This window comes from Epinephelus moara, chromosome 13 (assembly GCF_006386435.1).
Source record: "Epinephelus moara isolate mb chromosome 13, YSFRI_EMoa_1.0, whole genome shotgun sequence".
NCBI lineage: Eukaryota > Metazoa > Chordata > Actinopteri > Perciformes > Serranidae > Epinephelus > Epinephelus moara.
In genome coordinates, this window is record NC_065518.1 from 22,390,880 (window position 1) to 22,404,940 (window position 14,061).

Genomic DNA, 14,061 nt, shown 5'->3' on the forward strand with positions numbered 1-14,061 from the left:
ATTGAGAAACTTGGGTTACAACCCACACAGAGGGAGCGTGACTTCATTCTCTGCTCAGGACGCCATTACTCCACTACATCTTCTTCTTCTATCTTGGGTACAGCACCTTTAACATCTGATCTCATACTACCAGATGTAATACATGTTAAAGCTGCATTATGGGTAGACAAAATAATGTATTTCCTGGCAGAAACACTTTAACACAGAGTGATGTTAAGCAGTTGTCACCTGCTTAAAGTGGCTTTGACATGCAGTCTTTGAAATCAACATGAGGCGGCTGCCAGAGCTGCAAGAAGGCAAAATCCTTTGTTTCCAATTCCAAGTGTATTATTTAAAGTAAAGGAACAGCAGTGACAACATTAAACTAACCAAAAGTTTTACGCCAACAGCATTTAAGGAGCTGTCAAATGCTTCTCATCATCCTTCAATTTAATGACCACCCACATTTAATTCAGCATTTGCACTTTATTCAATTCAGCATTAGAGACTTTTTATATAAGATGTTTATGTGACTTTCCCTGAACCCTATAAAATCTTAGAATAGTTATTCTGTTTTGTCCGCTTTGCCTTTCCTACGTGTTTGCAATATGTATGCGACTTCAAAGTCCTTACCATCAGCCCAGCATGATTGTGAGCCCTAACAGCTTTGTGCACCGGCGTGAAGCCATCTCTGCTTCTAAAGTCCAGATGAGCGCCGCCCTGAACCAGCAACCTGATTCCCTCCACTGACAGGCCCGACTGCATAGCCACAGAGAGCGGGGACTCTGATCCCACAGAGGGGGGCAGAGGTCAGCAAGGATAGCAGTTAGTGAAAATCCACCCTCAAATACTGTTACAGAATTTCATATCATCACCAAATACCACTTGTAAAATCAATTATTTGAAAGCAAAAAATTAATCTAGTCAAAAATGTCCACTCACCTCCACTGTCAGGGTCGTGAAAATTTGGATCGAGACCTTTATCGAGGACTTTAGCCATTTTCTCTATTGCTCCAGTCTGAACGTAATCCAGGAACTTCTTCAGACTGGCCTGAGAGGGGTGAAGAGGAAGAAAGAGGATGTCTGAGTGGAAATGAGTACTGTGCACCAGAAATATCCAATAGACACGTGAAGAAATACCTTTGTGCTGAGTTTGGAGAGCGCCTTTTCATCCAGGTTCGTCTGTTTATAAACTCTGGTTTTGTACCTAAACTGAGGACCAGAAAAAGATAACATATATAAAAAAAAAAAGTGATTCATCATCCTGCAACACAGATTAATTTATCAGTGACAGTGTACACAGTGGAAATGATAAAAAAAAAATATTATTGGTGCTGTAAATCTGCACTTCAGATGGTGGAAAACAATCTGACCATTGTTTTTTAATAAGAGAAGCGAAACTGGGAATTGAAATTGAATTAAAACATTTTTTTGGATTCATAAAATGATAGATGGCCTGTGCTTTTTGAGAAAATAATTACATTGTCTTTATTTCAGCATTGCAGTTTATTCTTGTTAACTGCAGCTAACCTCTTTTACCATTCCCAGAAATTCACTCTCCCACTCAAAGTCGCTGGAACAGCTCCATGAATTGCTTCTCTTAATATTAAGTCTATTTCTTGGGAAAAGCTTTAGTACATGTACAGTAAGGCTGCACTTGAAATATAGCTTGTTATCTGTACTCAATACCTTTAAGGTTTTGACCGAAATTAACTAAAGCCAGGTAGAATCAAAACTTCTCCAGTTAAACGATATCTGCATTTCTAGCAAAAAAATAATTATTTGTATAGTTTTGCTTGCAGCCTATCACTGCAAACTTCATTCGATTTAATGCAACATTAGAAACATTGCAAAAGTATGACATTTTTTATCCCAAGCGGACCTTCAAAAAGTCATCCATGCTTTCATCTTGTCAAGATTGGATTACTGTAATTCCCTTTGTTCCGGGCTCAGCCAAAAGGCCACTTCCCGTCTCCAGCTTGTTTAAAACTCAGCTGCCAGACCTTCCAAGAGACACGACCACATCATTCCCACCCCTGCAACGCTACACTGGCTACCTGCTAGGTTTAGAATTGATTTTAAACTTTTAAAGCCCTACATGGTGTTGCTCCAATATACATTATAGATTTACTCACACCCTATGAGCCTAACAGCTGCCTGCGCTCCTCAGGTAGAACCCTCCTAACTGTTCCCACAGCCCGCCTCCTTACACAAGGAAACCGGGTGTTTTTACGTTAGAGCCCCGCAGCTATGGAACTCCCACTTTTGCAGCAGCTACAACCCATAGAGTCTGTGGTGTGGTGAAGTCGAGCACAGTGAGTTGGCTGTCATGCGTGCCCAGATGTTACAAACGTGTTCGGCACTACACTAAAACGCCACTACACACCGGGTGGCATTTTAAGCAACCGAGTGCTTCCATTCACTCTATGGGTATCAAATGAAGTAGTAAAGTTGCATTGGTATTGGTGGCATTGGTATATTTTCTAAATTTTTGATGATACCCAGCCATAATTGGAAATGCCTGAAAGTACTGAGTCTATTAATGTCTTTACAAAAAATGAAATTGTGCACAAATAAGGCATAATGATTATTTATTCTAATGGTCATTAAATCTCCTTTACCCACCAGATATGGCACAGCAAAAGCTACATATCCATATAAGCCATAAACATCGTAACATTTGACATAATTTATAGTCCTTCTGAATTTCAATATATAATGTACTTACTGTTGGTGCATCTTGACAGGTTATTTTAACACCTATATTAAGGTTATGGAGGTTCCTTCCTGACCAGGACAAAACATTTGGTATTTGTTTGAATATTTTTGTGTAATTATCTGTTAATGTTAATCATGGACAGGCAGCACTATTTAACAGAATGTTCTTATGTGGTGGTCTAAATGTTTCAGAGCTTTCTCTACTCTGCCATGAATAAAAAATAGATGGTTAAATTAAAACACTGGTCTAAAATATGCCTTCGAGAATCAGTCTTTAAAACACCATTGAGTCACGAACATCAACATCTCTCAAAAGATGAAAGCACTGAGTTCAGGTGGGTTTGCCTTCCGCTCTCTTATTCTGTGAATGGCGGACAACGTCAATGAAAACCACCCGACTGGATGTGCTGTCAACGCATCAGTATTGTGCTGTGATGGCAAAACAGAAAGGAGCATGGAGATAAGAGTTGAAGCTCCTATTCAGCTACTGAGAGCTGAACTGAACCACATACTAAACCTCAGACAGCCGGAGAACAGCTGCATGTTACAGGCATCAGAGGTGGCAATGTGGCCTAACACTTAGATTGAAATAACTACAATGTGGTTATTAGTAAGCACAAACACTGACAGCATCCAGAAAAGACACAATACCAGCGAATACTGGTCCAATTTAAGCACTGACGTGATTCAAAATGGCATTGCCCATGTTATAAATACACACTCACATGGAGCTGTAAGATACATTCTGTTGTGGAGCAGAGTTCAGTTACAGGGCCTCATCAGCACATAGACATGTCCTCATCTGGAACCTTGTCAAGAATGTAAACACTGTGGTTTGAAGCCAAACCCCGAGTGCCCGATACTCTCTCAGCCCCACCCCGCTCATCAACATTTACAGCAGCTGGACCACCAGAGGGCACTGCAAGATAATTGTATCACACCATGAGAGCTTCCAATTGATGTAATCTCACAGCCCACTTCCTAAAAAAGTGGGGAAATATAATCTAATTTGTATGTTACATAAAGTGCAAAATGCAATTAAATCCATGAGGTGGATATTATTTTTGTCAAGATTCATTCATTTACTGTGTTGAACATGGGAATTCAAATAAAAAAAGTAAACTCTGAGTAATTTGCCTGCGAGTGTAAAACATTTCTAATGGCTTTTACCCAATAATGAGCAATAAAGTTTTCAAAGTAGGAAGCAGTGCATTAGTAAATGTCATTAAACTAAAGAAGCTGCAAAAGATGAAAGATGTGCACAAATCTTTTTAACAGCTGCTGTTGTTTAAGTTTGTTTTTCTGTAAACAATGTGGTGATGACAGTGATGTCTTATGATTTTCTTTAAAGGCAAATAACCCAATATCTACACAAAAAAAATGTCTACATGAAACAAATATCTTAATACAGTAACAAAGAGTGCACTCAGGCAGGGCAGTAGCAACCACTGAGGAAACTGAGGTCACGTCCTCTGTATCGTTTCTGAGAATTTGGAGGGCTGTTGCGACACTTCTTGGATATTGTGATTTTCAGTATTGTTTAGACTCAGTATCTTTAAATTCGACAACTTTTAGGCTAAGAAATAAACGCATCAAGTGATTCCCCCACCAGATAGTAGCTCCTGGCAGTGTGGAGAAGTCTATGAAACAGCATTTAGATTTTCATTTTGGCAGATAAAATTCATCTTTATATATATCAAATCTTAAGTCATGGCTATAACCCTGCACTGTGTCACTTTCCCACCACTTCCACCTCCGTACCTCGAGGTAAGGCACCCCTTTCTCAAAGGTCTGTGAGTAGTCTCGCAGGGCCCGCTCCTCCTCAAGGAACTTGGCGTCGCGTCCATCTCCAGCTGGCTGGAAGAGGCCGTAGTTGTAGACGTCCCATAATGACTCGCCGAGGGAGCAGATGATCTGCTGCTTGGCGTTCCACACCGTGCAGTCCTGGTCAAACTGGAGACACCTCTGACAGGCACACAGAGAGCAAAGGGCAGTGTGGAGGTCAGGCAATGTTTTCTCTCATCATCACCTGCTCTGGAGGCTGTAATAATAATGATTGATGATCAGTACAATGATGATGATGTGCAGCGCCAGCAGTGCAAACTGTATGCACAAGCTAATATGCTGACACATAAATTATGTTTAAATTAAGTTAAAACAGCTCTTTCTAGAGCCAACTGTACCCCCCCGCCCCATAGACCACTTGTGGTGCAGTTATAGTGAAGCACAAATGAAAAAGCTTCAGGTGGCATTTAATGAGGCATTCACAGTCTTGCTCAAGCTCACGAGACGGACAAATGCACGTCAAGTTCACACCTTTCATGCTGTGTTGAGGAATGTTAATATAAAAATCTACAATTAATAACTAATTAACAGAGCCTACACAAGGTGACTCAAGGTATTCCTGGAACAACTGTCACTGTGGACTTGTGAACTGCAATCATATCTTTGTCTTGTTGTCCTTATGTTGTATAAAATCTTATCATTAATTACGCTGATATGAACCTATGTGTCTGAAATAAAGTTAAATTGATTGCTAGCCGTTTTTAGGCAGTAAGGTGCCACATATCAAAATTAAAGGGCCAGCTCAACCCTGTAAAAGTTAAAATACAAATAATGTTTTTTTGTAACCATGCTCACGGTTACACACGATCAAGACGCAGAAGGCTAACATGGCAGCAAATCAGCTACAGGGTGCCTGAACTTGTCAGCTAATCTGAAAAATAACACAGCTATAGAATAAACAGTACTTGTTTGACATCAACCAGCTACAGCATTAAAAAGCTGCTGACAGGTTCATACATCAGTAATATGAAACCAATCACATATACAGTTAATGAATTAAGAGATCATGTGCATCATGTGACCTGAGGAAAAAAATTAGTTCTTCTACATTATTTGGCAACCTGTTTATGTAGAAAAGAACAGATAAGTTTCATACGTACAGATACCTCCCTTATCTTGTCCTTAGAAAAATAATTATAATTTTATACCCCCCCTTTTCTGTTCTTTGTGTGTGTAATATAAATCATTTATCATATTTATCATTGAATTTATGCTTTAATATGTCATATTATGAATTTGTAAAGATGTAATAAATATGGGTAACTTGTGGAATGGGATTTTGTTCAAATATATCAAACTGTATTTAAAGTTGTATTTTACACAGTATAAAAAACTTTGGGGAGAAAAAAGAACAATCATATGATAACAGATGCATAAATGGATGACTTTATATTTGATACTTAAGGTGCATTTTGCCGATAACACTTCTGCACTTGCAGGACTTTTACTTGTAATAAAGTACATTTATATTGTGGAAGTGCAACCTTCACTTAAAGGGGAACTACGCCAATTTTCAAATTCATACATGTTATTGCTATGGTCTAAGACAGTCCATAAACTATAGCCAACACAAGCAAATACAGAAACTACAGTACTAAAACTCAAATCTGTGATGTCATCAAGTTTAAAGTGTGAATCTGCTCCACATACAATGAAGTGGAAAGATGTTATAGATGACACAGAGAGCACCCAGGGGAATGTTCTGAGTGTATGGGTACATTTTCTGACCTGTGAACACTACACTAGAATAAAGCTCAAAAAAAGAAAGAAAAAAACATTCTTTGGATCCACAAAATCTGGCTCCTGTTAATTGTCAATGGAGCAGCTCCAGACTTTATACTTGATGACATCACAAGTTTGAGGCTTACTTCTCCGGTTTCTTTGAGAGAGTAGCTCATGTTCACAAATATTGATTGAACTTTCCTTAGCCATGGAAATAACATATCGAAATTCTGAAGTTAGGTCGTGTTTCCCTTTACGTAAACAACTTGAACAGTATGAAGTGCAAGGCTTCATATTAGAAGCTTTAGCCTTCCTTCATTTTTGTTGCTCTGACCTTAGTCTACTTCTGTTTTTTCTCCCTCATTAAACAAGATAATTTGTGCCCGCCTCTGTTTCTGAGAAAAGTCAATATCATTAAAACAGCAACTAATTTAATGGTACTGTTTGCGTGTGTAAACCTGAACACAATTTTATTAATACAAACAATTTCAGCAACATTTAGTCAATTTAGTTCAACAGCTGGCCAAAGGCAATTTATTATTATAGACTGATAAAGCAGCGTGACGGTTTTAAGATGGGTTGGTGAATGATGATTGCATGAGAATGTGGTGTGTGCAGAATATGAATGCAATACTTTTAAATAATTAATCATCTGCCACATTCGTGGAAATAAGATGTCTTATGTTGTCCTTATCAGCGCTATCAGGATATTCAGGGCTGTTTACTTTCATACCACTTTTTCTCTCAACCTTTAAAGATGACGGAAATATTCTATACTGGGATAAATATTTATCTTTTTTTTTTTTTTTATCCCTGCTAGCGTAATGTCAGATTTGCACCACAATGCAGATGAGAAAGAACAAAGTAGCTTGGAGAGAAAAAAGCTCCTTTGCCTCTTACTATATGTCTGTGTGTGATACACCAGAGGCTCCCTGGCCTCAATGAAAAAAACACCTTGGATGTATCATGTGTATGTGCGTATGCCTAACTAGATTTCACGGTGATTTGTGCACTGCCAGTTCCTTCATATTATTACATTTCCTTGCATTTCCACAGAAAGACCATCCTTTTTGTCCTTTTCTTATTAAAGTCTGGAGCCTGAGGACAGAGCTGACCGGGAGCAGGGCTTTAACAACTGGGCTGAGAGGTCTGAATGAGATGTATGCATCCATGCTATTGTTCCATTTCAGAGAACTGTAAGTAAAATTGCACAGCTCAGCACACTTCCACGTCCCCTCTGCCCCCCCCCCCTCTAGCCCCCCCACCACTAGGTTGCACTATTTGATAGTGTAGCCAACTCTATTGGCATGGCAACCAGTTCATTAGTGAAGGCAGGCACCCGTTGCCGTAGCAATGTCTTGGTGGTCCCTGGGAGGTAAACCACATGATAAGGATGTGCGTGTGTGTATGTGCACACATATAAGTGAGCTGTGAAGTATATGTGTGTGTGTGTGTGTGTGTGTGTCTGTGCGTTGCGAGTGTAATTGTGCAGTGTTGTGCATATATTTCTACTGAGTCTGTGTGTGTGAAATAAAGAGAGATCAAGTGGCTAATCCCTCGGAGAGAAGCCTAATGTAATGTACACTGTATATTACACTGACACTTCTTTCCCCGTTGTTCTGTTTTAGATGAACAAGGATTTTCTGAGATCTTTTCAGCAGTACTGGTCCCCACTCAGGAGAGTTATTTGGACCTTCCCTGTGCAGTATTATGGTTTTTGTAAATGCATATAGCTTCCTCTTTGCTTATTCATTCCCCGCCTCTCTCTTCATAGCGTTCATTTACTCCCCTCACTCTCTAACTAGCTCCTAATGCTCACTCTCTCTGCTCATCTCTCCTAATTCAGCTCAATATTATTTCAGCTGCGAGGTCTGGGGTGCCAAGTGTTTGTCAGAGCTGAATATGATGCCTGTGGCTGACTGAGACCTAAGAGCAACACAGATGCCTTCCACATACTCCTTCCTTTCCGGCGTCACTCACTTCCCCAGCTCTCCCCAAACTCATTAAAAACCTATTAGATAATTAGCAATTACCGTTATATTGAGGGCAGATTAGCTGACATGTAGAACAGTCGGCATGTTCAGGGAGTTGGAAATGGAGAAAGGGAGACTGGGGGAGGGGTTACAGTGGGGCACCCATTCTCACCTGTACATGGCGTGTGTGGGCTGGCCAATTCTCACCTGCCGCCACTGTACGGCGGAGAGCTAAGTGTGAATTGATACTGACTTCAGTTTTGAAAACTAATTATGACCATGCTTGACCCAAGGCAGATGCTTACATGGTGTTGTTGACTGAATATGTCGGCCCTCGCAGGTTGCTCAACACAAGTCAAGCTGTGTTTTTTTTCCTACTTCCTTTTGGGATTCATCCTTGGGCTTGTGGGATGACTGGAATAAAAATGCTTTGAAATAAGAGATGTGCTTGTACGTTTGTGCATACTATTTGGCTAATGTAAAAAAAACATAAGATAAAAAATGTATGCATCAAGTACCCATGGGTTCTTCTCTGCAACTAATTTGAAACAGATGTAGAGTCAACACTGCAGCAAAATTATTTGAAAATGTGTAATGAAAAAAGTTCAGTTCAGTGCGTGCTTGCACAAAAATCAGAATATGGAAAGCTTACATAAGCCAAATGCATCACTGCCTCAACACTGTAAAGTAGCCTGAGCTGTTCTTACTTTTTTTTTTAAAATTCTGTTTGTCAAATGAAATTTGATAATAGACATGTTTTTGCTTTAACTTATCATTCTGAAGTAAATGAATGCACAATGTAATGACTTCAGAAAAATGACACCATTTGCATTTAGATTGGTTCCCTATAAGCCCCACTTTTACTATGCAATTCTGTCTGCCACCTAGAGCTATGATCGAGTCTAAAAAAAACAGGGCCGACCGGCATGAACCCTTTCTTTCCAAGCCAGAATAAAAACCTAAATTTTCACTGTAAATGAAAAAAACAAAAGTTCTATTAAAACATTAATTACTAGCTAGAACGTTCTGTTGTATAGGATTTAGTGGCATCTAGTGGTGAGGTTGCAGATTGCAACCAACTGAAACTCTTGTGTGAGGCCATGTAGGAAAACGATCGTGGCCAATGCAAATAGGGCTATTCCCATTCTGGGAATGGAGCCTGTGTTTGGTTTGTCCTTTCTGGGCTTCTACAAGAGACAACATAATGGAGTCCGTGGAGGAGGACCTGCTCCATATGAAGATATAAACAGCTCATTCTTAGACAACAAAAACTTAGCTATAAATATTATATACCATTTCAGCCAACAGAAGCCCCTAAAATCTATACACAGGAACTTTAGGTCTTTTCAGTGTGGTAAAAAACATTTGTGACAAAATCTCCAACATGCGCCTTCACCTACCGACTGTTCAGCACAGCCCAAAAACAATCAAATGCCATATATATTGCTGTAAATAGAGTGTTTAACATTTCTCCTCATTAATGAGATGCAGGAGTTGGGATGGGTTTATGGCAACACACCCCATTAACTATTCATGAAGTTACACAGACTATAAGGTCTGCATTTTTAGAAAAAACACACACACAAAAAGAAAAAACACTGGGAAATTGGGGCGAACCCGACTCGATTGAAGCCTGGGGGAATTTTGAGAAATTACAGCCTGGCCTGGCTCGAACCCAACGGGACAGGTCGGGCTCAGTCAGATTGGGGCAGAGAATCAAAGCTTTACGATCTCCCGAGAAAATGAAGGCTTGACTTAAAGCACACAATATGTGCGCCAACCATGGCCCAACCGAAAAAGGAAAGGGATAGCCCAGTTGTTTTTCCTGGTAGCTATCGGTAGCTATCCCCAGCTACCAAAGACTACTAATATAAGTTATTTGCAGTCATTATCCCCAGTAGAGGAAGTGGTGCAGGGTAGAAAACTCTAAACTGTTGCAGTTGCTAGACTCTGAGAAAAAACAGAAAGCAATCCGGTTGTCTTTGCGACAGAGGCGCCAACAATAATACCACTTGGACACACTAGGGGGAGGAGTTGAAAAGTTGTGTTTCCATTTTAAAGCTATCTCTCTCCCTCTCTCTCCGAGGCAGTAATACCAGAGAGAATTGGCTTGAACTACTTCCTCTTTTGGAAAGACCTCCAGTCAGTGCCCTGTTTGCAAGGGAGATGTTTTTATATAGATAACCAGACTTTCAAATGTTTTGTTTTGATTGAGCTTGATTGAGTTCATTCTTTAAGATTTTCTACTTACTTTTCTCACAAAGGAACTAACATTTGCTACATTACTTCTTTGTCTGCCTCGACTGCACTGAATCTTTGGATTTGATTAAATAAGTTTCAAATAAGGGGTCAAGAGGAACCTGAGATTGTTTCATGTGATGGTGACTTTGTTTCATGAAATCTTTGTAGTGTTTGGCCGTCATGTTTATGATGACAATGTACACTTACTGTTTGTTTGATGTCGGGAATTCCAATGCGGAATACCATCATGGTCAGGTAAATGTCCTCCATTGGAGCCACTGTGGTCATGCTGCGCTCCATGAGGGCTCGTCTCTTCTGCAGCGCAGTTAGGCCTGCGTGATGAGGCTGCTGATTGGCTGAAATGAGATGATGCTGTTGCTTATTGGCTGGTTGATGATGTAGCAGGGCTTGATTGGACATATATGGGATACCCCGGTTGCCCAGGTTGCCCGGCCTCAGCGGTCGATCTGCTCTCTGTCTCCCGACCACAATGGCTGCTGGTTTTACCACCTCGCCACCTTTCCCTTCCCAGGATTGTCGTCCTCCCGTCATTTCCTTCTCCTCCGGACCCTCTAACCCTCCATTCTCTGTGTCAGGTCCATCCTCTCCTTCTCTGTTTTCGCTTCCCTGCTCCTCTTCCTCCTCCTCATCCTCCCCATCTTTGTCATCCTGACCGGGATAAAAGTGCTCGTTATTTCCCAGCATCCTTTGCTGTGCAGGGGGTCACTGCAGAGAGGGCTGAGTGACATAGCTGTCATGGGGACAAAACATGGCTATCCCATGAGACTGGATTCATCCTTAGAAACATGCTGTGGGAAACAGGCAGAGAAGGGAGTAAACGTTGGTCATTTAACTCTTGTCATTACACTGATAGAGAGAACTTAGCAAAATTAGAAAGTATGTAAAAAGACACGTGCAATAATAGAAAAAACTAGCCACTGGCAATGCTAATAAGTCCACATGTGTGAATGAGCACACAGCTGGTCCACATTTTCCATTTAGCCACTGGGAATGCATCGGGGAATAGCAGGCTGATGAAAGACAGGCTATATATAAACTCTGTGAATTTGCATCACAGGTTCTTTGCAGAAGAGAGTGAGTTGGGTATGAAATTTAGCTTCACAAGAGGTCAAGATCATTGCTACTTTGTGGTAATGGCGCCGACCTATGTCTGAGGCACAACCCAGGGCTAACAGCTAAATGTGAGCTGCTTAAAGGAAAATTCCACCCTCAGATACACTGTTATACACCATCGGGATGCTCATTATGATGCTGGTGTGATTTTTAAATGAGGTGCTGTGATTGACCTCTCAGAGTACTCACTGTCCTTTCACCTGCCTTGATCATGTCGACATGGTTCAGTGATGTGATACTCTTCCCTTAATACTTTGTGACAAGCTCCTGACACAATGAACTTGTTGCACAAAGTTTTGTGCAGCTGTAACAGCCATAATTAGAACAATGCAGCTGGCAGTATACTCAAATACAAATTGGTTTACTTGCACAAGCAAGGTCATGGCAATAAAAAATCGTAGGGAATGTGTATTGATCGTTGCTGTGTAGAAAGCCTATGGCCAGGTGAACTTCACAATATTTCACACATGCTACAGTGATTTTTTTTATACCCTCCAACACATCGTCACCTGCAATTGGTGAGAACTGTTTGATTACATACAATGTCTGTAAATCATTTGGGGCCATATGTTCAGTCTACGTCTATTAGCTCTAACACCAACAGGTTTATTTATTGCTTTGAGAAGCTTGCTTGTCGCATCTGCTACACTCTGTTTCTTCATCTTCTAACCTTTTCCACCTGCCTGGATGCCATTAAATGAACAGACCAAGGAGCTTGTTCCATTAAGCACATTATCTGGATAACTTCACATTTATCCACGTTCCAGATTTAAGAGGCCTGTACTCTGCAAAGGTATACAGATAACTCTGTGAACCCCTTTCTATAAAGTCACAACAGAGAATACTGGTATTCACTGTGTGCAGATGTCAACACAGTTCAAGAATATGCCAAATTCAATTTAATTTAAAGTACGCAGCAAATGTGCAGGAGTTTTTCCAGCAGAGAAAATCCACAGTTATGCTCCTCAAAGGGATAGTTCTGATTTTTTAAAGTGGGGTTGTATGGGGCACTTATCCATCGTCAGTGTATTACCTAGTACATGAAGGTCAGCATGCCCTCAGTCTGAAACGGCCCTGGCCTCACAAAAAATTATTATCAGTTAAAGTATACGCTTTATCCACAATATTTTTACTGCATAATCTTGCTGTCAGGCAGCCCTTCCCCTCAGGGAACTGAAGTTGTTGCATCGCTCTCTTCAAATCCACCACACTCTTTTGACCAAAACAGTAATTTTACCTCATAGGACACTGGGGTTGCTGGTCTGCCACTGCTTCTATCTGTTAGACTGTTTGTGTTATTGTGGGAAACTGGTGAATCCGAATGAACCCTTTAAGAGACCAAAGGTATAAAATAACACAAACTAATCAATTTAGGCAGCAGTAGACTAGCAACTCCTGTATTCTGTCGGGTAATAATACTGTTTTTATCAGCGGTAGCCTATATGGTGGATTTAAAGAGAGTACTATAATGGCTTCAGTTTTCTGTCGGAGAGGGCTGACTGACGTAAAGGTAAAGTGTTGAAAATATTCACACACTCCTGTCTGCTTCTCCAAACTGTGGGTGAACCGACCATCATCTCCTGTAGGTAACACGCGGACAATACAATAAGTACCTAATACAACCCCACTTCAAAAAATCCAAACTACCCATTTTATTAAATCAGGGGGACTGACATCAAATCATCACTTTAAGATTTAGATAGCCTAAGTATTTCCAGCCACAAAACTTCACAGACAAGGTAATTTTCATGTAATGAGAGACATGATGTCAGGTCTTCTGCATTTGGCCAATTTTCTGCGAGGAGTGGAAAATATTATCAAACAATAAAATGGACCCACAAATACAACTTGCTTCACCAACTACCAGCTACTTTCAAAAGTGTCTTAGGGTGGATTTTTGCTTTAAGATAGTTTCATTGCTTCAGTGTGTTTCAGATTTGGCATACTGGCGCCTCCATATGTCTGTCCTGGTTTTTCTGTGGTGAAGTCTGGCTACAGGGGCTTTGCCATCATGCAGATCTGGACCATTGCCAACAGCCGCCTTAATGATGGTGAATGACGCAGGGAATCTCCCACTCTCTCATTGGCAGTTTGGTGCTCTGAATATCATATGAGTTGGGAGTCTGAAATAGATGGGTATCAGGACAGATGGAACTCAATAAAATTTCAGATGAAATTAGGACACAGATCTAAACTCATTCAGTCACAGATTACCAACATGCAGAGTCAATCTGTTTTTAGTAAAATATGTAGAGAACATGGTGCTGATGAAGGTTAACGGGGCCTTAAGTGATCTATGACTTTTGACTTATCAACCTCTATTGGTGACCAAGGACATCGACAGGTGTCTGGCACAGCTTACAGTGGCCTGTAATTGACATAAATAATATGTAGAGATGAAGAAGCTGGTCAATAGCCAGAGATCAACAGAAACATTTGATGAAGAGGT

At 40.5% G+C, this 14,061-nt stretch overlaps 1 protein-coding gene across 1 annotated transcript in view; it reads right to left on the reverse strand.

The window, feature by feature from the left end:
- Positions 1-14,061, reverse strand: part of LOC126400176 (SH3 and multiple ankyrin repeat domains protein 1-like) — a 53,260-nt gene that overhangs the window by 26,031 nt on the left and 13,168 nt on the right. Inside the window, exons 2-6 of the mRNA XM_050060723.1 lie at positions 10,686-11,287; positions 4,459-4,662; positions 1,120-1,191; positions 922-1,030; positions 613-764 (exon numbers count right to left, since the gene is read on the reverse strand). Of these exons, the coding sequence (XP_049916680.1) occupies positions 613-764; positions 922-1,030; positions 1,120-1,191; positions 4,459-4,662; positions 10,686-11,183 (1,035 nt within the window). The 5' untranslated portion in view covers positions 11,184-11,287. The remainder of the gene's footprint in view (positions 1-612; positions 765-921; positions 1,031-1,119; positions 1,192-4,458; positions 4,663-10,685; positions 11,288-14,061) is intronic.